General features: G+C 39.2%; 2 protein-coding genes across 2 annotated transcripts in view; one reads left to right on the top strand and one right to left on the bottom strand.

The window, feature by feature from the left end:
* The window catches only part of LOC123547119 (nuclear hormone receptor HR96-like), a 277,908-nt gene that overhangs the window by 223,192 nt on the left and 31,145 nt on the right, over positions 1 to 23,571 (bottom strand). The window lies entirely within an intron of this gene.
* On the top strand, positions 8,778 to 14,181 carry LOC123541944 (uncharacterized). Its single transcript, XM_053551406.1, has 3 exons — positions 8,778 to 8,944; positions 10,528 to 11,871; positions 12,533 to 14,181. Exons 2-3 carry the CDS (start codon positions 10,528 to 10,530, stop codon positions 12,839 to 12,841), a joined length of 1,653 nt encoding a protein of 550 aa, XP_053407381.1. The 5' UTR covers positions 8,778 to 8,944; the 3' UTR covers positions 12,842 to 14,181.

The raw sequence follows: 23,571 nt of genomic DNA, 5'->3' as shown, positions 1-23,571 counted from the left end.
GTAGACCTGCTCAGACTTTAGTGGACCTCCAATTCTATCTCATAAATTGTGATGCTGTAGACGTCATAACTTCATATGACTCAAAGAAACAGGACTTATTTCTAAAATAATTAAAAATGGAAGACTGTAACAATCTCTGTTATCCCGAAAAATAATTATTTTGAAAAGTGTCCCAAAATATGGACACAATCATCATCCTCCTGACCAGTGTTGAAAGTGAAAAAAAAAACATCAACAATTATCGGTAATCATTCTGATGATAAACTAAGCAATTAGCCTCGTTTTCATCATCAATTAACACCCCCTCAAAGAGCTAAAAGAAGCATGTCGGTTATTGTGGCATCTGCAGTGGAGATCAAAGCGGTAGAGTTTCTCTGAGATTGTCATTGCATTACGTCATGTTTTCGCGCCATGTGACACATCACTATCTGATCGTACTTTCTCGATTCCTTTAATTGTTGAGTAGAAATCAGTAAAAAAGTTTTTTCTTTAATTTTTTAAAAGTGAATGTGCAATATCCCGAATAAACTGACATGTAAATGTGTCAGACCGTGAACGATGATGACCTATTTGCCCTCAAGAAATTTACATTATTGTTTGAGAAGAATATCTAACAAAGTGTTGTGTCAAAAAATATATGTACGAAGAATCATTTAAAACTTATTAAAAATCGCAACGACATCATACTGCTTCATTTTAAAACCACATTTCTATTTAAGTTCATGAGGTAACGTAACCTATTCTGCCGTGCTAACAGAAATCTGTTTGCCAAAAAATCGTTTTACTCCATGTATTTAAATTGTTGCCGCTTTTTCATTATTTAAGATTTTTTAATTGTGTTTTTTGTACTTTCTGGTCAAAAGTCCGAATTTTATTACCATAGCATGTACCGTTTATTTATTTTAAAAAGGAAATAAATAATCAAGATCGCGCTGTTTGAAATTTTACAAAACATTATATGAAAATTTGATCGTTTTTAAAGAATTTTGCCTACATTCCTGTCGATATCTTATTAAACTTGTTATAGAATTCAAACTGTATTAGTTCTCAAGCGGTGTTGAAAATCTAAAGCGATTATATTAAAAAATGAATGCACTACGCGCATTTTTTGTGTCAAAAGTAACTGCGAGGTTAATTAAGTATTACAATAGGGCGCACGTGCTTGTGGAATGGAAAATTACCAGCATGACGTTTTGATATTTTTACGATTCGCGGGTAAATTCCAGTCAATCCAGGTAATTTTGCCTGATGTAGTTACTCAATTTGGTAAAGTTACCACGTAAAAACCACTCTCCCGATCAGTGGAGTAGTCCATTTGTGCTATCCTGACTTTAACTCCTTTCAATAACAGACGTGTTCATACAAGTTTTTTTCTACACTGATTCCTTTTGTTCAGTAAACATTGTGTAACAGGCAAAGTTCATAGTTTTGCAGACATAGAGATTTTCGGGGCCACAATTAATCTTTTGTCGCAAATGGCTCAAGTGCAACTGACAGCGTGACCCCTGAACAAGTGGTACAAACATGATAATAGGCTGCTCTTTACGAATTGTTTATCAATTAACATTTACACATTGATCAATAAACACCTTTCATAATGAAGGACATTATTGTACTAAATACAAACCGGGAGATGACCACGTGTCAGTCGGCGCATGGCGTGATTGACATCTGTCAGTAGCTAATTAGTATATGACGCTCCGCCTACTGCCATACTTCCGCTTGTGGCGGCGAACAGTATTGAAATTCACCGAGATTTTGATTGACAAGGGACAGAACTTTTGAACTCGACATGCATCAAAGAAAACTTCTCAATTTTCGCGGGTGAAAGTCTACCGACAAACAGGCTTTTCGCCATGTTGTTTCATGTCGACGGAACCAGGAACGCTCGTTACTATGCGCCATGAGGTCGGGTACAACTAAATTATCCCTATAATCAATAAAGATATGATCAGAATCTCGAATTTCGGCCCATAAAAAAATTGCGGTCGGCGGTAAAAACTTACGGTCGGTCGGGTTACAGGAAACAGACATATTTTCTTTTTAGGCCTTATTAAAGCACGAGAATCGAAACATGAATGAAAATTTTCACGGCGTTTTGATCGTGCACCTGATAAATTTACGAGTTTTTGACGTGTAAATTTCGGATAACAATTTTAAAGCGACTTTTTCATAGCTAAGTTAATACTTTATTTATAAATTCATGAAAATAATAATGCAATAATCAATTTCCTTAAATAATTACTGTTTATAAGTTATAGCAAGACCCAGAGAATGTGGAAATATATAATTATAGGAAATTGAATACTATGCCGATTCTTCTCCTTAAATTCCTCGATTTCTCCCTAAATTCTGCGGAGGGAGAAGTCACTTCTCCCTAAAATTTTGACCTAGGATGATCCCTGTATTGTATTGTTTACGCCAAGGAATTGCTAATGAGAAAAGATACACATTTTGACAAAAACCTTCATTCTTTAAATATCCTTAGGACTGTGACCGGGCACATTTTCATGCAATATCGCCAGGCATAAATATGTTTTTGACAACACAGAAAATGACATCACTCGGCCTTCAGCTATTCCCGAAAGTAAAGAAAATGAAAGTAGACAGGCGAAACTTAAAAACGAGTTGCATTTGCATTGGTCGATAGTCAGGGTTCACGCGCAGGGGTCACCCCATCTAAATATATGCGCATGGACTTCTTTTTTTTTGCTAATAGGGAGTCAATTTTCAGCACTTTCTAACGATTTGGAAATACCTGGGCTTTAGCACAACGTGTCAGCTTTTTATCTAGAGAAACATATTTGAACGCGGAATAAACACAAATCCCACAGGGGTCCGTAACGGAGCAAGGGACTATATGGAGATTTTTGGAACTTCGTTGAATCGTTCAAAGGGTCCTTTTTGGTGTTGTCTGAAAGTGTCAGTGTATGCCTCGGATGTAAGATGTTTCCGTATTTGAGAGCTGCAAACCTAGACATTTCAGAAATAATTTCAAAATGAATTTTGTGTAATAAATGTTGATTATACGGAAGCGTTAAAGGGCCATCAGACGATAATATGTTTTATAATGTTACAGGTGCAGGGATCATCCTAGGTCAAAATTTTAGGGAGAAGTGACTTCTCCCTCCACAGAATTTAGGGAGAAGTTGAGGAATTTAAGGAGAAGAATCTGCATAGCATTTAGTTTCCTGCCTATATATATCCACTTTCTGTGGGTCTAGCTGTAACTTATAAACAGTAATTATTTAAGGAAATTGATTCTTGCATTATCATTTTCATGAATTTCTAAATAAAGCATAAACTTAGCTATGAAAAAGTCGCCTTTAAATCTTTATCCGAAATTTACATGTCCGAAACTTGTATTTTTAACAGGTGCACGATCAAAACGCCGTGAAAATTTTCATTCATGTTTCGATTCTCGTGCTTTTATAATGCCTGATTTATGCATCAACTTGTTCAGATTTATACATTTAATTTATTTATTTTTTTTTTTCGAAAATGATATCAAACTCGTAGATAATGGCCATCTTTTTACAATATTTTGTACGGCAGTTCTGACGTCCGCGAAATCATTTTTTATCCACGGTACCCGAGCAATTCATTTGCAGAAATTGACCGTAATCATGGTAATTGAAATAATTTTTGAAGTTATCTTTAATAAAATGAAAGAATAATATACAATTGTTGCATAAGATCATGCTGTCTTTAAGTTTATCGGCTTTTTACACGTTACGATTGGCTGAAATTTGACAGGCGAGTAGGCGGGGTTGACTATGAATTTATCGATAATTTAATCTAGAATATGCATCAAGTTTTACAGAAAATAACTCGCTGAAAAACTCGGCGATTTGGATTTCGCCCGGAGGCGATAATTAGGCGAAGTGGCCAACTTTAAAGCGACGATATCGCTCAAATTGCCTTGTAGGATGATCCCTGATGTGCAGAAAGGATATGTTATAGCTCATTCAGTGCCCATTGTGATCAGATGAACTAAAAAAGTAAAAGTAAATTTCATTTACCTTCACTTTATGAAACAATGAACATAAGCTCAACAGAGCTTTTGAGCGACTCTATTTGAAAAACAATAGGCAAAGTCATTCAAAATATATCCCCTCATTAGGGGCGTTGAATTCTTCATGTGAGTAAGCCATCCAGGTGGCATACTGAAGGTCAGTGGTTCTACCCAGGTGCCTGCCCATGATGAAATAATGCATGGATGGGCACCTGGGGTCTTTCTCCACCATCAAAACTGGAAAGTCGCCATATCACCGATAATTATGTAGGTGCTATGCTAAACCCAACAAAAACAATATCAGGCAAGCAAAATGTATTTTCGTAAAACAATAATTAGCAATCACTAAAGTTAATGCGCACCACTCCTCACTACATCCTTCAAAGTTTCTGCAAGATCATTTGCCACTGATAAAAATCCCTAACTTGTCTTATAATTACGCTTTGCAGTATTATATGCAATTAAATCTGTAGATAGAGTTTATGGAGCTTGTTTCCTGCCCATTTTCTTGTTACATAATTCCTCATTACATAGTGGAACAGCAAATTCACATTCCAGTCATCAATAAACCTATTTAAGTATATCATTAAACCTATTTCCAATTTATCACAGGAAACATTCTTATGACCATTACTATTCCAAATAAGGACTTGAAGTAGTGGGTGTTTTCTTAACCTCAATAAAAATGGTACAAACTGCATTGTCTACAAAAAAATCATGAGGGCCATGAATGATGGCCCTATATCGCTCACCTGAGTTTAGTTGCTTGCTTGAACAATTTTTTTACCAAAGCTTCAAAAAACAAGAGCTGTCTCCATAGGATGACACATGCCCCCGATGGCACTTTGAATGAATAGTTATGGCCGATGTTAGAGTTTAGGACCTTTGACCTACGGAGCTGGGTCTTGCACACGGCACGTCGTCTTACTGTGTCACACATTCATGCGTAGTTATTTTAAAACCCATGCATGAATGACAATGATATGGACCGGACACGCCCATCAATGCACTATCATGAAAAATGACCTTTAATGTCTAAGTGTGACCTTGACCTTTGAGCTACTGACCTGGGTCTTGCGTGCGACACGTCGTCTTACTGTGGTACACATTCATGCCAAGTTATTTGAAAATCCATCCATCGATGACAAAGATATGGACCGGACACGCCCGTCAATGCACTATCCTTTAACGTCTAAGTATGACCTTGACCTTTGAGCTACGGACCTGGGTCTTGCGCGCGACACGTCGTCTTACTGTGGTACATATTCATGCCAAGTTATTTGAAAATCCATCCATCGATGACAAAGATATGGACCGGACACGCCCATCAACGCACTATCCTTTAATGTCTAAGTGTGACTTTGACCTTTGAGCTACGGGCCTGGGTCTTGCGCGCGACACGTCGTCTTACTGTGGTACACATTCATGCCAAGTTATTTGAAAATCCATTCATCGATGACAAAGATATGGACCGGACACGAAAATTGCGGACAGACTGACAGACCGACAGACAGACTGACAGACCGACAGATGGTTCAAAAACTATATGCCTCCCTTCGGGGGCATAAAAATGAAAAAAAAGTTATTCCTATAATTCTATGTAAAACCAGTGAGCCCTAGGGCAGGGCCAATTTTGACCCCAGGGGCATGATTTGAACAAGAGGGCCATGATGGCCCTATATCGCTCACCTGTTATCATTGCATTTGAGGACAAGAAGGTCCTCAGAAAAAATATTTAAGTCCAAAGGACAGGAACAACAAAGGGAAGAAATTTAACCAAAAAGAAAAAAAAAATTCTTAAAAGGTACAGATATGTCAAAATACACCTAAAAATTGGAGGTACCATCCAAGTTGTACCATTAAAAAGTGGCCTCGGTTTTTCCCTACAGCCGGTAATAAAAAAGTTACTAAAAATAAGCTATTTATAGTAATGTAAAAGGGAAGTAATTACAAAGAAAATTATTGTAAGTGAACAAAAGAAGAATCTGCCAAATAAATCTGGTTGACATAAATGAAATTTCAGATCAGTATCTTCATTAGTTACGGAGATATACCAATTTTAATTTGAAATAAAGGCAGGTAATTTGACATAAAATCAGTCCACAGTTATCTACCCTGATTGACTCAGTCCAACTAATGACAATAATGAAATTTCAAAGAAGTCCTATAAGTACTTACTGATATAAATCCATTTTGATTACAATCAGGGGAGGTAATCAGATATAAAATAACTCTGGAACCTACGATTGGATCTGATTTGTCATGGAATCCAAGATTTATTGTTGTTGAAGATATTTTGGAAGTTTGTATCAAATAAAACTAGAAATGAAGTCTCTATATGGCAGCAAAACCCAAAATAGCCAATTTTGGACCTTTAAGGGGCCATAACTCTGGAACTCATGATGGAATCTGGTCAGTTCAAGAAAGGAACCAAGATCTTGTGGTGATACAAGTTGTGTGCAAGTTTGGTTAAAATCAAAATATAAATGAAGCTGCTATTGTGCAGACAAGGTCAAAATAGCTAATTTTGGCCCTTTCAGGGGCCATAACTCTGGAACCCATTAAGGGATCTGACCGGTTCAACAAAGGAACTGAGATCTTATGGCGATACAGGTTTTGTGCAAGTTTGATTAAATTCAAATCATAAATGAAGCTGCTATTGTGCAGACAAGGTCAAAATAGCTAATTCTGGCCCTTTCAGGGGCCATAACTCTGGAACCCATTATGGAATCTTGCCAGTTCAAGAAAGGACCAAAGATCTTATAGTGATACAAGTTGTGTGCAAGTTTGGTTAAAATAAAATCATAAATGAAGCTGCTATTGTGCAGACAAGGTCAAAATAGCTAATTCTGGCCCTTTCATGGGCCATAACTCTGGAACCCATAACGGAATCTGGCCAGTTCAAGAAAGGAATCAAGATCTTACGGTGATACAAGTTGTGTGCCAGTTTGGTAAAAATCAAATCATAAATAAAGCTGCTATTGTGCAGACAAGGTCAAAATAGCTAATTTTGACCATTTTAGGGGCCATAACTCTGGAACCCATTATGGGATCTGGCCAGTTCAAGAAAGGAACCGAGATCTTATGGTGATACAAGTTGTGTGCAAGTTTGGTTAAAATAAAATCATAAATGAAACCACTATCGTGCAGACAAGAAATTGTTGACAGATGGACACATGGACTGACGACGGACGAAGGGTGATTACAAAAGCTCACCCTGTCACTATGTGACAGGTGAACTAAAGGGCCACTACTTAATGCTACATGCCTAATATCTAAGCCCTGGACATTACGGTTTCAGACAAGAAGATTTTTAAAGTTTTTCGTAAAGAAGTAATTTAATTTATACCTATTCAAGAGAATTTATAAATAATTCTTACTCAGTAGAACAGTACACTGTTTATTCAATATGTATTATTACAATTTAGCTTATTTATTTTTTTTTTTAGCTCTAGCAGCCCCTAAAAGGGACCAAGTGCCCCCATCTGAACAAAGTTGGGAGAGGCCCATATAACTATACTAGACAAAGTTTAATGCAGATCCATCTCAAGTGGTTCATGAGAAGCAGACTTTTAAAGGTATTTCTATTTTTAGCTCTAGCGTCCACTAAAAGGGGCCTAGTGCCCCCATTTGAACAAACTTGGAAGAGGACCATATAATGATGCTACAGATCAAGTTTGATGAAGATCCATCAAGCGGTTCATGATAAGAAGTTGTTTAAAGGTATTTCTATTTTTAGCTCTAACAGCCCCTAAAAGGGGGGCCAAGTGCCCCCATTTGAACAAATTCGGGAGAGGACCTTATAATGATGCTACTGACCAAGTTTGATGGAGATCTATCTAGCGATTCATGAAAAGAAGTCAAATAAAGGTTTTTCTATTTTCAGCTCTAGCGGACCCTAAAGGGGACAAAGTGCCCCCATTTGAATAAACTTGATAGAGGACCTCGCCAGAATGCTACAGACCAAATTTGGTGTTATTTTGACCAGTAGTCTCTGAGAAGATGTTTATGTGAAAATGTGGACGACGGACCCCTTGTCCATCTACCTTTACCTAATAGCTCACACTGAACCAGGTGAGCTAACAAGAGATCACAGAGTGATCTTGGCGCCCACCAATGTGCCATTTTTGAGTGTTCCAAATTTCAAGACTAACTGACTAGCTCAATGTCAAATTCAATTTCAGTACACAACTATGTGCATGTGGTCCATGCATGTGGTCCAAAGGGCTAGATTCACTAACCCATAGTTTTGGCCTAAGATTATGACAATTACTACAGTATTTACTGTCTTAAAATTATTACTATTTTTCATTAGTTTATACCTTAATCTGTACGAATAAGACATTTGTTGTCAAAATATTGATTGCAATATAGCAGATATATCGTATCAAACATACCCCAAATCGGCGATTTTCAAGTTTTTTATTGTTATTTCCATGTTCACATCAAAATTTAGATATCAGCGCAGCTGTCGACAGTTTTTATTTTTTGTGTTTAAATTCGTTGTATATTCATATATAGTCTGTGAAAATCTTAAGTTTGTCGACACCTGCGCTCATTATGCATTTTACTTTTTTCTAATACCTTGAACTGCCAGTTTTTATTAACCTATCGGGAGAATGACTCATAAATTCGGCAGTTTTTAACATCAAAACATTAATTTTAAGACGAATAAAGGTCAAAAAATAATTATGCAAACAGAGAAAGTATTGTGTTGCAAGAAGTAAATACGACACTTAATGCCACCCGTAGGAAAATAGAAGGAGCGAATAAGTCGGAGTACGAAACGGAAGAAAATCTGTCAAACGTCACGCTAAAAATAGATAAACAAATGAACTTTTTTGTTTTATTAGTGGAACCACTGGTGTAAATGATACGTTAGATAATGGATTAAGTATATATTTGAAGGAATTCAAATTCACAAGAAAGGTAAGTAACGTTTTATTTGATATTTTCGTTTGCTTCTTTTTTTTGCAGACGCTAAAATGTTGACAACATTCGTCCCCATTTTGTTCCGACTTTCGTAATCGCTTCTTATTCAACGATCCCAGGCTTGAAAAGCTAGTTAATTCCACACATTGTTTGGCTTTATACACTGAATTCACATAGTTCATTGTTGGAATTTTGATGAATGTGAAAAGGGATTCTGTATCACTACTGTAGATAAATGTGCCAAACTGTACCGTGCAATTTGTAGTAGGTTTTAACGTTAGCTGCGTTACATACAAAGTCCATAGACATGACGTTATAGTAGTGCGAGAATGAAATAACGTTTAGAACAGAGTATGCAGTCCGTTGAAAAAAAAAGGGGTAGACGTAAAATGAATATTACTAGATAATATTTTATTTTTAAATAGTACATTAATTTGCTATTACGTAACTAATTCCTCTGTAGTGTAGCGGATGGCATGATGGCCTTCCAATCCGAAAACCCGAGTTCGAATCCGATGTGAAACATGATTTTTTTTTTTTTTTTTTTTTTTAAACAACGCTTTCTATCAGTCTTAGTACTTGCTCTTGATACAACTCCTCTGCTGTTTTAATTATTACTGTTAAATATCTGAATTAAGGTATCCGACCGATCAACATATACGCAATATTTCCTTGCCTTATGACCCTATGTCTTTTGGTATCATTTGAAAGAGTTGTGTCTGCTGAACAAGAATTATTGAATAAGATGACCATAAATAATTATGCAAGGATCATTACAGTCATGTTTTCTGACTGCAAAATGATAAAACTTACACTGTAATAACTGGATTTCTGTTGACGTTTCATTGAAGACTATATTTAGTAAAGGCCTCCGTGGCCGAGTGGTTAGAGTCGTTGACTTCAAACCATTTGCCCCTCATCGATGTGGGTTCGAAACCTCATTTGGGGCGTAGAATTCTTCACGTGAGGAAGCCATCCAGCTGGCTTACGGAAGGTCGGTGGTTCTACCCAGGTGCCCGCTCGTGATGAAAGTGTGCACGGAGGGGCACCTGGGGTCTTCCTCCACCATTAAAGCTGGAAAGTCGCCATATGACCTAAAATTGTGTCGGTGCGACGTTAAATCCAACAAAATAAATAAATATATTTAGTAAAAAAAATCTGTAACATATTATTGTCATGTGATTTACATTTCTATGTTTTCTTTTTTTCAGTCAAATGTTACTAGAATTTTATAAGCTTACCAGGCATCAATATTTGATATATTCTAAAAGCACTGATAACCTACGCATCTTCATCAAAATCCAAAAACGTTTTGGTGTTCTCACCTTTTTGTTATAAATATATCACAGCACCAAGTTCTTTATGAATGTGTAGGTACACATTCTCAGGATAGTTTGTGGAGTGGCATTATAGAGCATGCTCATCTGGAATGGGTGGGGGTTGTATTCCCCGGAATAATTTCTAATAGTAATTGAAGAAAACGTCTGGTACATTTGGAGTTATATTAATCTAGCCCATTCTGAATTTATTTATACACATGTTCTATGAGAAAATGCAGTGATTTGTTTGCTTCATTACAGATGACGAAACACTACAACTGTGTTGTGTGTAACAAACGAACCAAACCAAAGGAAAGACGCATTATAAACAAAGATGTGAAGAAATACCTCAGAAAGGCATTATTTATCGAGCTCAGTTCAGAAAAAGATATCATATGCAACAAATGTAAACACAAGTATTACACGTATGATATATGTACAAAGTCTAAGCAAAACAACAGCAAGAGAGATTCTCAATCTACCAGGGATGCAGATTTTCACCCAACCGCTTCAAATTCATCTGTTCCAGCAGCCAGTCCACCTTCGGTAAAGTTAAATATACCATCTACACCAAAAACACATGCACGGTGTTTGGCATGCAAGAAACCAGGACCTAAACTTATAGTTATTTCGGCACCTGCCCGATTTGCTGCATTTCTTCATCATAATGTTATAATTCCTGCTGGAGCAAGATGCTGTCCAAGTCACATTGAAGAAAAAACATGTATGCTTAGACCAGAATGTTTACGAAATATACCAGTTACAGAGCAATCGTTTATGAATAGAACAACTATTCTGAATTTACTGAAGCAAATGAGAGAAATGTGCTGTAAGAAACAAAACATATTGGACTTTGACAATATAAAGGATGAAGAAATGAGAAATCTAACTGGACTTAGTCTCGAACAGTTCAATGATTTATTCTCACACATAAAGGACAAAGTAAAAGCTACACCGGCACGGACAAGCCGGACATCGGTAGGGCTGCTTTTATTAAAACTACGGTCCGGAATGTCTAATAAATTGTTAGCAACACTTTTCAGGGTAAGTAAATCAAGTGTGCGACGGGCTATTAGGACTGTAAGGCAAGCACTGATGAGGAGTTTTGTCCCTTTGTATCTTGGACTTGAAAGTATCACTAGAAATACTATTATTTCACAACATACAAGACCTCTTGCAAAACATCTATTTGGTGCTGAAGAAGATGAGATGATTCTGGTTTTAGACGGTACGTACATTTATATTCAGAAAAGTGGCAATTTTAAGTTTCAGAGAAGATCATACAGTATACACAAAGGTCGACCGTTAGTGAAACCTATGGTTGTAGTGACAACAACTGGGTATTTCGTTACCATAGTAGGACCATTCTTTGCTGACAGTAAAAATAATGATGCAGCAATCTTAAATCACATGCTTCGTTCAAATACGGAGGACATAAGAAATTTTGTGAAAGAGAAAGATATATTTGTTGTGGACCGAGGATTTAGAGATTCTGTTTCTTTGTTAGAAGATCTCGGTTTACGAGCAGAGATGCCAGCATTCATGACTAAAGGTGCAAAACAGATGCCAACAGATGATGCTAATTCAAGTCGTATGGTGACAAAGGTATTTATATTTTATTGACCCTTACCCTGCTAAATTTCCATAATAACCTTGTCCATCATTCAGTTTTGACAGTACTATTAACTGTTAAAAGGGGTGCTTACCAAAAAGATACTGACTGTATGGCAAACAGAGCAGATCTTGATCAGACTGCATGGATGTGCAGGCGAATCATGATCTACACTGGTCGCAAAGGCTGAATCAATTGTGTCCAGCATGATAAGGATTAACAAATTAATTTCATAAGCTCACCGGCTATGAATGATAAAACCTTAATATATGTTAGACAGATGTATAAGTAGAGAAAATCTGCTGCTAGATTAACACTTGAAGTGTCAAATGTCCAGTATTGTAAATGTAAAATGTGTATTTAGAACTGCTAATTAAGTTTGCACACTAATGTCAGTATGTGCAGTAGTATTATATTATCTGCTAAAAGTGTCCGCTATTTGCTCGTTTTAGGTAAATATACACTTTAATATTTAAGAATCTGTTTTGTGTCTTTTCGGAAACTGATTGAAATTACAAAGGGACATTTTTTCACGTTCGCATACGAGTACGCATGCTCGTATACGTATGAAATCGCAACCTTCCTCATAGTGCTATTCATAAAAAAATCATATCAACACGAACAGTATTTATCAGTTTGTTACATTAATTTCAGATAAGATGGGTTGTAGAGTCAGCTAATGCGAGGATCAAAGCTTGGAAATACCTGGACCACGTGCTACCTACCAGTCAAGTACCATATATTGGTGACTATGTGCGTATAGTATGTGCAGTTTGTAACAAATATTTACCTCCTTTAAGTTTGGCAAATCTTGAAGAAAGTGACATTCAGTTAGCAGCACACATGCGTCACTTGAGTTCTCAAGTAAACATGCTTAAAACGTATGTCGAGGAAAATAAGTTAGAGCGCGGAAATGCAAAATGGTCTGCTGTAAATGATGAAGAGTATACCAGTTACGGCTAAGTCCAAGTTATATACAGGAATATATTGATGGAGATTCTGATATTTATGTGCATAAGGAAAATGCAAATCTTATCCGTGTAAGAATTCAGAGTCGTCACGTTTCGTCAAGAACATACCTGTTGTGGTTACAATTTACCGCGTCAGAGGTGACGGCGTGGTATTGCAAGTGCCGCGCAGGGGCACGTGTTGTTGGTGTTTGTGCGCATGTGGCTGCAATTGTTTGGTACCTGAGTTATGCGAGGTATTTCATCAATCGGTACGGAGTTTGTGACTGGGGATTACATTTGTCTGATGCCAGTAATTTACCAGATCCAATTGATAGCTCTGAGACGGAAAGTGAGGCGAGTTGTATCGAAGAGTAACTGCAGCGCACCGACATTATGTAGAACTTAGACCATCCCTCAATGTTAAATGTTTGATATTTTTAAAACTTTTCATCATCAGATTTTATTGTGATGTATGAGTCATGTTTTGTAACCATGGTAGCCTTCATTATGTTCATCCAGTCAACTTTCTTCTTTAAGTACGGATATATTCTGTATATGAATGTACACTTGTATATCATTTAGTATGTAAAACTGGATGGTCATTGAAAAAAGGTAATAGCAACCAATTTATGTTAAAATGATCATTTATTAAAAGGTCATATTTTAACTGATTACATTCAAAATGTTTCTGTATAATCAGCTCAAAAGAATTACAAACACGATATAACAACATAGTACTGAGGGTTCTGTTTCTGTAGAAATAAAACTGAGAGTGCATTCCATAGAAATAATAATGTATTAACTTGTTCGCACAGTTTTTAAAACGTTTGCTTTTAAAAAATCAACTGAAAATTTGAATATGAGAAATTTTGTATTTCAAGGTAGTTGCTATGGTAACCGTTCCGTGTCATTTATGCAATTCTTTTTAATAATTAATTACTTTTATTTTGACTTGAAAAGTTCTATCCTTTTAAAAAATAATTACGGTAGTTATTGTAACAGCTGTTTAAATACAGTAAAATTAAGGAATTAGGTGACTGTTTCCATGGTAACAGATGTAGTTTTTGATAGTTTTATCTGTCATATTTTTACATATTATTAGTTAAAACGATTATATATGGTATTTTAGAATACAAAATGTGAAAAACATAATTTATCGTAAATATCGCTATTTATTTGTAAAATTTCAGATTTGTAGAAAATAAGAGTTATCTCCCTTGTTTTTTCATATACGCAGGAGTGAAAACATTTGATTTTTGTTTTGTTTGGAAGTATCAATATTTCTTAAAGTGAACATGTCACTTTTGTTGTTAACAAACTAACATAAATAAGAATAAAAGGTATTTCATTTCATATACCCCCATTTTATATTGAGTTTTTCTTTACTCAGAGCCATGCCAAAAACTTTATTTTTTTAGATTTTTGGGAAATGTATATTGTTTATCACCCCAGATTTCAAAAATTTATATATTTTTGATAACTTGTTGAAAATTTCAGTTTATTCTGATATTAGGCCAATTTTGATAGTTAGTGAATCTAGCCCTTTGAAAGCTATACCTTGAGAAATGTGAAAGTAGGTCACTAGATCAATTTCAAGGACAACGTTCTTTGTACACAAAACTATGCATGTGCATCAAACTTGAAGGCTGTAGTTTGACAGTAGGTCACTAGGTCAATCTTAAGGTCAAAAATTATTTTGGTACACAAAACTATGCAAGTGGTCCAAATTTGAAGGCTGTCGCTTGAGAAATGTGAAAGTAGGTCACCAGGTCAAAATCAAGGTTAAATTTCATTTCAGAACACAAATCTATGCATGTGGTCCAAATTTGAAGCCTGTACCTTCAAAAATGTGAAAGTAGGCCAATAGGTCAAAGTCAAGGTCAAAGTTTGTTTCAGTACACAATCCTATGCATGTGATCTAAATTTTAAGCCTGTAGCTACAGAAATAAGAAAGTAGGTCACTCGGTCAATCTTAAGGTCAAAGTTCATTTCGATACACAAAACTATGCAAGTGGTCCAAATTTGAAGGTTGTAGATTGAGAAATGTGAAAGAAGGTCACTAGGTCAAAATCAAGACGAAATTTTATTTTGGAACATAGAATTATGCATGTGGTCCAAATTTGAAGCCTGTACCTTCAAAAATGTGAAAGTAGGTCACTAGGTCAATGTCAAGGTCAAAGTTTGTTTTGGTACACAGAACTATGCATGTGGTCCAAATTTGAAGGCTGTAGCTACAGAAATGTGAAAGTACATCACTAGGTCAAAATCAAGGTCAACTCATCTCAAAGTTCATCTTGCCATTCAAAACCATACATGTGGTCCAAATTTGAATGTTGTAGGTTATTGACAAGAATATTTTAAAAGCTTTTCCCTATATAAGTCTATATGAACCATGTGACCCCCAGGGCGGGGCCACATCTGACCCTAAAGGGATAATTTGAACAAACTTTGTAGAGAACCACTAGATGATGCTACATTACAAATATCAAAGCCCTAGGCTTTGTGGTTTGGACAAGAAGATTTTCAAAGTTTTTCCCAATATATGTCTATGTAAACCATGTGACCCCCACGGCAGGGCCATATTTGACCCTAGGTTGGTAATTTGAACAATCTTAGTAGAAGACCACTAGATGAGGTCACATACAAAATATCAAAGCCCTAGGCCCTGTGGGTTTGGACAAGAGGGTTTTCATAGTTTTCCCCTATTTAAGTCTATATAAACCATGTGACCCCTGGGGCGGGGCCATATTAGAGCCCAGGGAAATAATTTGAATCATCTTGGTAGAGAACCACTAGATGATGCTTCATACCAAATATCAAAGCCCTAGGCTCTGTGGTTTTGGACAAGAAGATTTTCAAAATTTTTCCCTGTATAATTCTATGTAAATTATAGAAATAAACAAAGGGCCATAACTCACTCAAATATTGTTGAACCAGTCTGATTTTCAGGGGGACACAACTAGGGTACCAATACATCATTCTGACAAAGTTTGGTCAAAATCCCCCTGGTAGTTTCTGAGCAGATGCGATAACGAGAAATTGTTAACGGACGGACGGACCACGGACGCAGAGTGATTTGAATAGCCCACCATCTGATGATAGTGGGCTAAAAATCTGTTAGTGTAACTCCACTTGAACATGGTCATTTCTTTCAACTGGCAATAAAGTTAACTATCCTTACACAAAAGGATTACTGAAAATAAACAAGAGGGCCATGATGGCCCCAGATCACTCGACCAAAACTCACAGCTGGACTGAATAATTTTGGAACCATTTGAATTCAAACAAGTGGTTTCAGTTGAGAAAATTTTCAAACTTTTCCAAAAAGTCATACTGGGAACTCTTGCCCTGCCCCCTGGAGGCTATGTTTTCTAACGAGACAGTACGATTCTGAGGAAATTAGTAGAAGGTCACCAAAGGAACTGTAGTGCCTGTCCGGTCTGGTCCGACATACGTGAGGATAGCCCTACCGGAAGCCGAAAAGGGTGATTTCCTGTGGAGCGTTCCAGCCGGCTAGACGTCCTCAATAACACAACCCAGTAATCTGCCATATCACTTCTAGATACAGCTGTATCTACCATCTAAGGTTATTGGTAAGTTGTCTTGGGCTATATTGAATAATCACCAATTACAATATTGGTGGCAGCGGTGATTTAGAGCCCAATTTCGTCGACCAATAAATCGTTACCTAGCAGAATTTGATTTTTAGATTCGGCCATTTTGCCGATCTAAAAACTTTGTAATTCGGGTGAGATAAAGGACCAAGGGGGCGTAATTGTATTTAGACGATTACGTTCTTGGTCAGATACATTTAAAATTTTATTTTGAGTGTATTTAGTCGAATAATTGAAATAATTATTTGAATCTCGCGGATGACTGTCTGCGCATGCGCCATCGGAAATCCAGGAAGTCGGCATTTCAGTTTCCTTTGGTGAATTTTTCAGGATCCATAAAAGGTATATTTTTTGGATTAGTCTGGAATTGAAATAATAAATTTATTTCTATATTGTTTGTTGTTATTCTTTTGATTTTTATCGAAGATGGCACAGAAAGAAGATTCAAAAGGTAAGCCTTTTGCTATAGAAGTAAGTGCACAGGTGGTCCCAATTAATTTTGCGACACTTGAGCAATTAAAAACAATACCAGGCATAAATGAAAAAATTGCCAAGGCACTTTTGTCCGTTCGTGAGGCTACTGGGAATTTAACCCCAGAAACGCTGTTGGTAATTTGTCGTAAGAAATTTACGGACTTAGAGCTGGGTAAAATTGATTTTACCCGGAATAAAATGTGGGTACAGGTGGAAGGTGATGAAGAGGCTAAGACTCCTAAGGAGCCTAGTATAGCATCACGTATAAAGGCCGAAGGTATAAGGTCTGCTCATGCTAGACCTGGGGTTTCGCCAGTAAGGGCCATCCCCAGACCTATTTATATGTCAGCAATGGCTCAAAAGGAATTTCATAGTAAATTTCCGCCATTGTTGAAAAGTCCGGCCGACTTTGTATCTACAACACCGGCGGGCAGGAGTAAAACAGAGGTACCAAGGACGAAACTGAAGTTCGACCTTGGTGAAACTAGCACCCCTAAAGAGGGTGATGGTAATGCGAAAGCAACCAAACCATCGCCAGAGTTAGAGGTGACCGCTGACTATAGTAGGGCAAGGAAGTCAATAAGTTCCTTACCAAAACATCTGACATTCGACGGTAAAGGCAGCTGGGAAGCTTTTGATTTAAAGTTTACCAGATATGCGGAGGCCTGCGGATGGTCAGATGTAGAGAAATTTGATGGCTTGTGCTGGGCACTTACTGGCAAAGCTATTGAATATTATGTATTAATACATGATAGAGCGGTGGTGAACTCGTATAAGAGTTTACGTAGTAAAATGGAAGCGCGTTTTGGGGAACAGGAGCTGCCGGCAGCAGCTCAAACACAATTTCAACAGGCTTGCCAGAAAGATGGTGAGTTGTTGGATGATTATGCAGACCGGCTTTTGACTCTTGCGGCGAAAGCATTTAAAAGTCTGCCAGATTCATTTGTGACCAATCAGGTCATAAATCGTTTCTGTCAGGGCCTATTGGATAAGGATGCTGGACAGAATGTGTTCATGCTTAATCCTCCTAGTATCCAACAGGCTAAACAGATGGTTCGAAAGTACCAACAGGGACATTCGGCCATATATGACAAATCAAAACGCGAAAGCAAGCGGCGTGAATCTGAACGGGTTTACGCTGTGAGTGAAGGATCCGGAAGTGCTAGAGAAGCACCGGATAATAGAACTGTCATGGAGGCAATTAAACAGTTGCAACAGACATTTGATAAAGTCATGGCAGTTAAGCACAACCGAGATAGGCCAAAGCCTAAAGCTAAGAAAGGGCCTTTTCGGTGTTATGGGTGCGGCAAGGAGGGACATTTCCGCCGGGACTGTCCAAAGAAAAGAACCGATCAACAGGATCGGTTAAACTACAAAGGGTCGGACAAAGCAGTGGCACCCCGACCCTAGATAAATTCCCTGTTCCGGAAGAACAGAAAGACCACTGTAATAGCACTTGTAATAACCAGGTTAGGGTGGAGGTTGAATCTGATCTTGAGCATGTTATTGTATGCCAGGTAAAATCGGCCTCTCAATTTTCCATGGGAATTCAAGTGGGTGATCAACCGGTAAAAGCAATTGTGGACACTGCTGCCCAGGTCACAATTATTTCAGACAAGGTCTATAATTCCTTGCGGCATAAGCCCCCTAAGGTCAAAGAGGTTAAACTTATGACTGCTGGGAGGGAGTTATGGTTAAACGGCTACATTGTTGGCCCCGTCCGGTTGAAAATAGGATCGAAATGGTATAAGGAGAATGTATATGTTGCCCCAATAGAACAACAAATGTTGTTAGGTTTTGACATTCTCTGTGATAAAGGCCAATCGATTTTAGACATGGGTAGGGGTATAATAATCTTTGACGGCATGCACATAACTCTTGATGTTGATAGCATAAACGGTTTTCCTTCAGTGTCCAGGGTTACTGTGGCTAAACGCAAGGTTATTCCCCCTCATTCGGTAGCCCATGTAAAATGTAAAATGGACACAGAACTTACTGATTATGTCATAGAGCCATTAGACCAGTCTAAGGTATGGAAGCCTAGGGTGGTCAGGGAAGGGTTCACTGATCCAGTAGTTTGTGTTGTAAACCCCACTGATAGGTATAAATTAATTTCAAAGGGATCTGAGATAGGGAGAGCTTATCCAGTGTCCGAAATTATTGAAGTGGGGGAGGAGGATGAGGAGTATAAAATAAATCAGATTTCTGATCTGGGTCGGCAACAGGACACTGTTCCTAGGCCGGAGAGTGATAGTGCTCTCCCGCCCCACCTTCAGCAAGTATACTCCGATTCCTGTGAACATCTGAATGAAGAGCAACAGCAGCAGTTGGCTCAGTTGCTTATTGAGTATCAAGATGTGTTTGCTCAAGATGAGTTTGATCTTGGTAATTTTACGGCAATGGAACATGTTATTGAAACGGGTAATGCTGAACCAGTTAAGCAACGCATGAGGCGCACGCCTGTGTGTTTTGCTGGTGAGGAAGAGGCCCACCTCAATAAAATGTTAAAGGCAGGGGTCATCCAAGAGTCAATATCTGACTGGGCTTCCGCCCCAGTACTTATCCGGAAAAGGGACGGCACCGTCAGGTGGTGCATTGACTATAGAGCTTTAAATGAAAAATCTCAGAAAGATGTGTTTCCTTTGCCCTTAGTGGATGACTGTCTAGACACTCTGTCCGGGAGTGTATGGTTTTCGAAGCTTGATGCTAACTCTGCCTACTGGCAAGTTCCCATCAGGGAAGAAGACCGGAAAAAGACTGCCTTCATAACGAAATACGGTCTTTTTGAGCATGTGCGAATGGGATTCGGTCTATGTGGAGCACCAGCTACATATGCCCGAATTATGAATTTAGTCCTCAGAGGCCTAACATGGAAAGCGGTGTTAGCCTTTCTGGACGATATAGTAGTGCTTGGTAAAAGTTTCAGAGACCATATGGTTAATCTGAAAGAGGCCTTGCAGAGGTTTCGCACATACAAGCTGAAACTGAAGCCTAAGAAATGTATCTTTTTCCAGAAAGATATAGAATTCTTGGAAGGAATGTCAATGGCAATAGCTTAGCCATGTCTAAGACTGACATTGAAGTGGTCCAGCAATGGCCGGTTTCCAACATGCGCAAAGCATGTAGAACGGTTTATGGGCCTAGCGAACTACCATAGAGGCTTCGTTAAGAACTTTTCGAAGTTAGCTGAACCTCTGTATGCTGTGACAGGCCAACGTCAGTTTTGTATGGCGGGAAGAGCAGGCTAAAGCTTTTGAAGCTTTAAAAGAAGCTCTGACGCAGCCGCCTGTGTTGGCCTTGCCAACCGAAACTGATAAATTCATCCTGGACACGGATGCCTCTAATAATTCTATTGGAGCAGAATTACTTCAGGTCCAGGATGGCAAAGAAAAGGTCATTGCATATGGTAGTTATGCTCTTACAAAGAGCAGAGAAATTATTGTGTCACAAGAAAGGAGCTGCTTGCTGTAGTTAGATTTACCAGGCAGTTCAGACACTATTTACTTGGCAGACCGTTTATTGTACGGACTGACCACTCGAGTTTAAGGTGGTTAATGGGGTTCCGAGAGCCTCAAGGTCAACTGGCGAGATGGCTAGAGGAGCTGTCTCAGTATAATATGGTGCTGCAGCACAGGGCGGGTCGTGAGCATGGTAATGCTGACGCTTTGTCTAGAATGCCGGCTGAGGATGGGCATTGCGAAGAGTATCATGCTGGTACACGACTGGAACAGTTGCCTTGTGGCGGTGTAAATATTGTAAGAAGGCCCATGATAGTTGGGAAAACTTCTATGAAGAAGTAGACGACGCAGTGCCGTTGGTAAATAAGGGTAACCCAGACAATACCTCTGTGGGTGGCCATCACGGAGCATCTGGGAAGCCTGGGACCAACAAAGGCATGGGAACGACTGTCTACGGGTATCAAGACGGAACCACCACTAAGACTGAAGGTGAGAGTGGCAAGCCAGCCCTTGCAATAGAAGTCTCAGATGCAGAATGCATATCTGAGAGTAGCCTACCAGATGAAGTAATTTTATCTGGCATGGATGTAGACCACTCTGGGGGAGTAAGCCCTGTTGTGGTAGATATGTTCAGGGATGCTGTAGAACTCATTCCCTGGGAGGTGTCTGAGCACAGCCCAGGAACTGAAGTTACAAGCATTAATATGGTAACCACGAGGAAGGGTGCCAAAAATCAGACTGAGGCAGGTAAGGGTCTCGGTAAATAAAGTCGATTCTGGACAATCAGGTTCAGTGTCTACTGCAGGGCAACCAATGCACAGTATAAGGTCCGATCCCCCGAAAGGACAAAGGACTTGCCGTACCTACGGGTGCGACAGGTAACTCCGACTCTATACAGAGTCAGGGGTCTAGCCTTCAGAGTTCGACCCCGGTACCAGATCAAGGAACTCTGAGGGATAAATCAAGGCTGTGTAGTTGGGGGTTCTCAGTAGCAGATATGAGAGATGCTCAGAAACAGGATGTGGAATTGCTGTTTGTTTTGAATTGGTTACGAGAGAGAATAGATCCGGATCCGTCCGATCTGTTTCGTGCCAGTCCAGGGGCTAAGTCAAATTGGTTTAAACAAAGAACAATTTCTTCTGTTAGATGGTGTTTTATACCAAATGACTCAGAACAAGACGACATTCGTCTTGTTATACAGAAAGCCTGAAAGAGGAAGCTATAGCACTCAACCATAGACTTCCATCTTCGGGGCATCAGGGTGTGAAACGCACTAAGGAGGGTTAAGGAGAAATTTGTCTGGTATGGGTTAGGCAGGGACGTTCGACAGTACGTGTCGCAATGTGAAACTGTAATCAGAATAAGAAAGCCGATCGGCAAGGAAAGTGCCGATTGACTGAGTACCAGGCAGGTTCGCCCATGGAAAGAGTACATATTGATTTTCCTAGGTCCCTTACCTAAAACTCCTAGGGGTAATGAGTATGTGCTTATGATGGTGGACCAGTTCACCAAATGGGTGGAATGTATAAACCACTCCCTAACCAGTCCGCAGAAAATTACTGCACGGGCAGCTGTGGACGGTTTCTTTACTAGGTTTGGAGTGCCCTTTGAGATTTTTCTGATCAGGGCAGAAACTTTGAATCGAAACTGTTTACGGAGGTCTGTAAAGTTCTTGAAATACACAAAGCAAGGACTACTCCGTATAGACCTTCTGCAAACGGTCAGGTAGAAAGGTATAATCGCACTCTGATGGATGCGGTTAGGTGTTTCATTGGCAAATCACAAAACCAGTGGGATTTGCACCTTCAGCAAATAGCTGGGGCGTTGAGATCATCTGTGAACCGTATGACCGGGTTTACGGCCAATAAGTTAATGTTAGGTCGGGAGGTCAATGCGCCTGCTCACCTAATGTTTCCTCAGCATCTGGGTAAAGGCCAGTCCCCTAGTGATTACTCAGATGAATTGGTCCAAAAGTTGCGGGAAGCACATGATATAGCCCGCAAAATGATGAAAACTTCCTCAAAAAGAATGAAGCGCAATTATGACTTGCGTTTACTAGAGAGGAATTATGAGGTAGGTGATAGGGTCTACCTACTTGATACTGCGGTATTGAAGGGTAAATGCCGCAAGCTCTGTCCACCATGGAAGGGACCAGGGGTGATAGTATCCAAATTGTCATCATTCCTCTTCCGTGTTAAACTAAGAAATGCTGTTTTGGTAGTAAACCATGATAGACTAAAACAGTGTAAGGACAGGGAAGTGCCACGGTGGATTAAGCACTGGGAGCAAAATCCAGGTGACATAACTGCCGCTAAAGGCAGCGACCGAGTCTACTGCTTATGTCGAAAGCCATGGCAGGGTAGATTTATGATCCAGTGCGATTTCTGTAAAGAGTGGTTCCATGGGTCCTGTGTGAACATAACCGCTTCAGATGCACTAGACATAAATCAATACAAGTGTCCGGACTGTCTAAGAAGAGTGAGGACTCAAAATTGAACATTTTTGGGTCTATTTTCAGAATCATGGCTGAAGAGTACAGGGACGGTCTGGGCAGGGCAATGAAGGTGCTCAAGATGGGCAACCTGATGAACCCAAAGGAACTAGCATTCAAAATCACCTCTAGTAGGCGACCGAACAGGTTTGAAATCCTGTTGGACCATGTCCGTGAAGCCAGAAACAGGCATAAGTTTAGTTGGTTAAGGGATCTGGCCAGGGAGTTAGACATTCTACAGTGTCACTCCCGTGAGTGGATTTCCCAGAATGTGAGCCGTTTGGGGCCCATTCGTAAATCCAAGTGGCAGGATGCCCCACGTGAACAGAGTAGGGACATCCGATTAGGGACAGATCCGGCTATTGAACGGACTGGTGAGAATCTCGAGTCGGTTCCTCCGGCAGAGCAGCAATTGCTTGCTGGGGGAGAGGCTGACAGCGAGTCAGAATCGGTTTCTTCTGGAACTGCCGAAAAGTTGTTGGGAGGTAACAGCCCAACAAAACCCTCAGGCAGTGGGAAGCCGGTTAGTCCGGTTAAGCCTCGTCCGCGTGAGCGAGACGAGAGTAAGACCCAGCACAGTGCTTCTGGGACAGGGCAGTTCCGCAAGGCCCTGTTTCTAGAAGCCCGGCAGAGAGGGCACAAAGACCTTCTGTTCGGCAAGACAAGCCTCAGCTAGTCATTACTGTGCCGGGTAAGGGTAAGCAGC

The sequence above is a fragment of the Mercenaria mercenaria genome, chromosome 9 (assembly GCF_021730395.1).
Source record: "Mercenaria mercenaria strain notata chromosome 9, MADL_Memer_1, whole genome shotgun sequence".
In the NCBI taxonomy this organism is placed as follows: domain Eukaryota; kingdom Metazoa; phylum Mollusca; class Bivalvia; order Venerida; family Veneridae; genus Mercenaria; species Mercenaria mercenaria.
Note: the sequence above shows the minus strand (reverse complement) of the source record. Positions and strands in the feature narration are given on the sequence as shown.

Coding starts and splice junctions, on each gene's coding strand:
- LOC123541944 (XM_053551406.1), top strand. CDS start 10,528: ATGACGAAACACTACAACTGTGTTGTGTGTAACAAACGAACCAAACCA. Junction 11,872..12,532: donor CAAGTCGTATGGTGACAAAG/GTATTTATATTT, acceptor CATTAATTTCAG/ATAAGATGGGTTGTAGAGTC.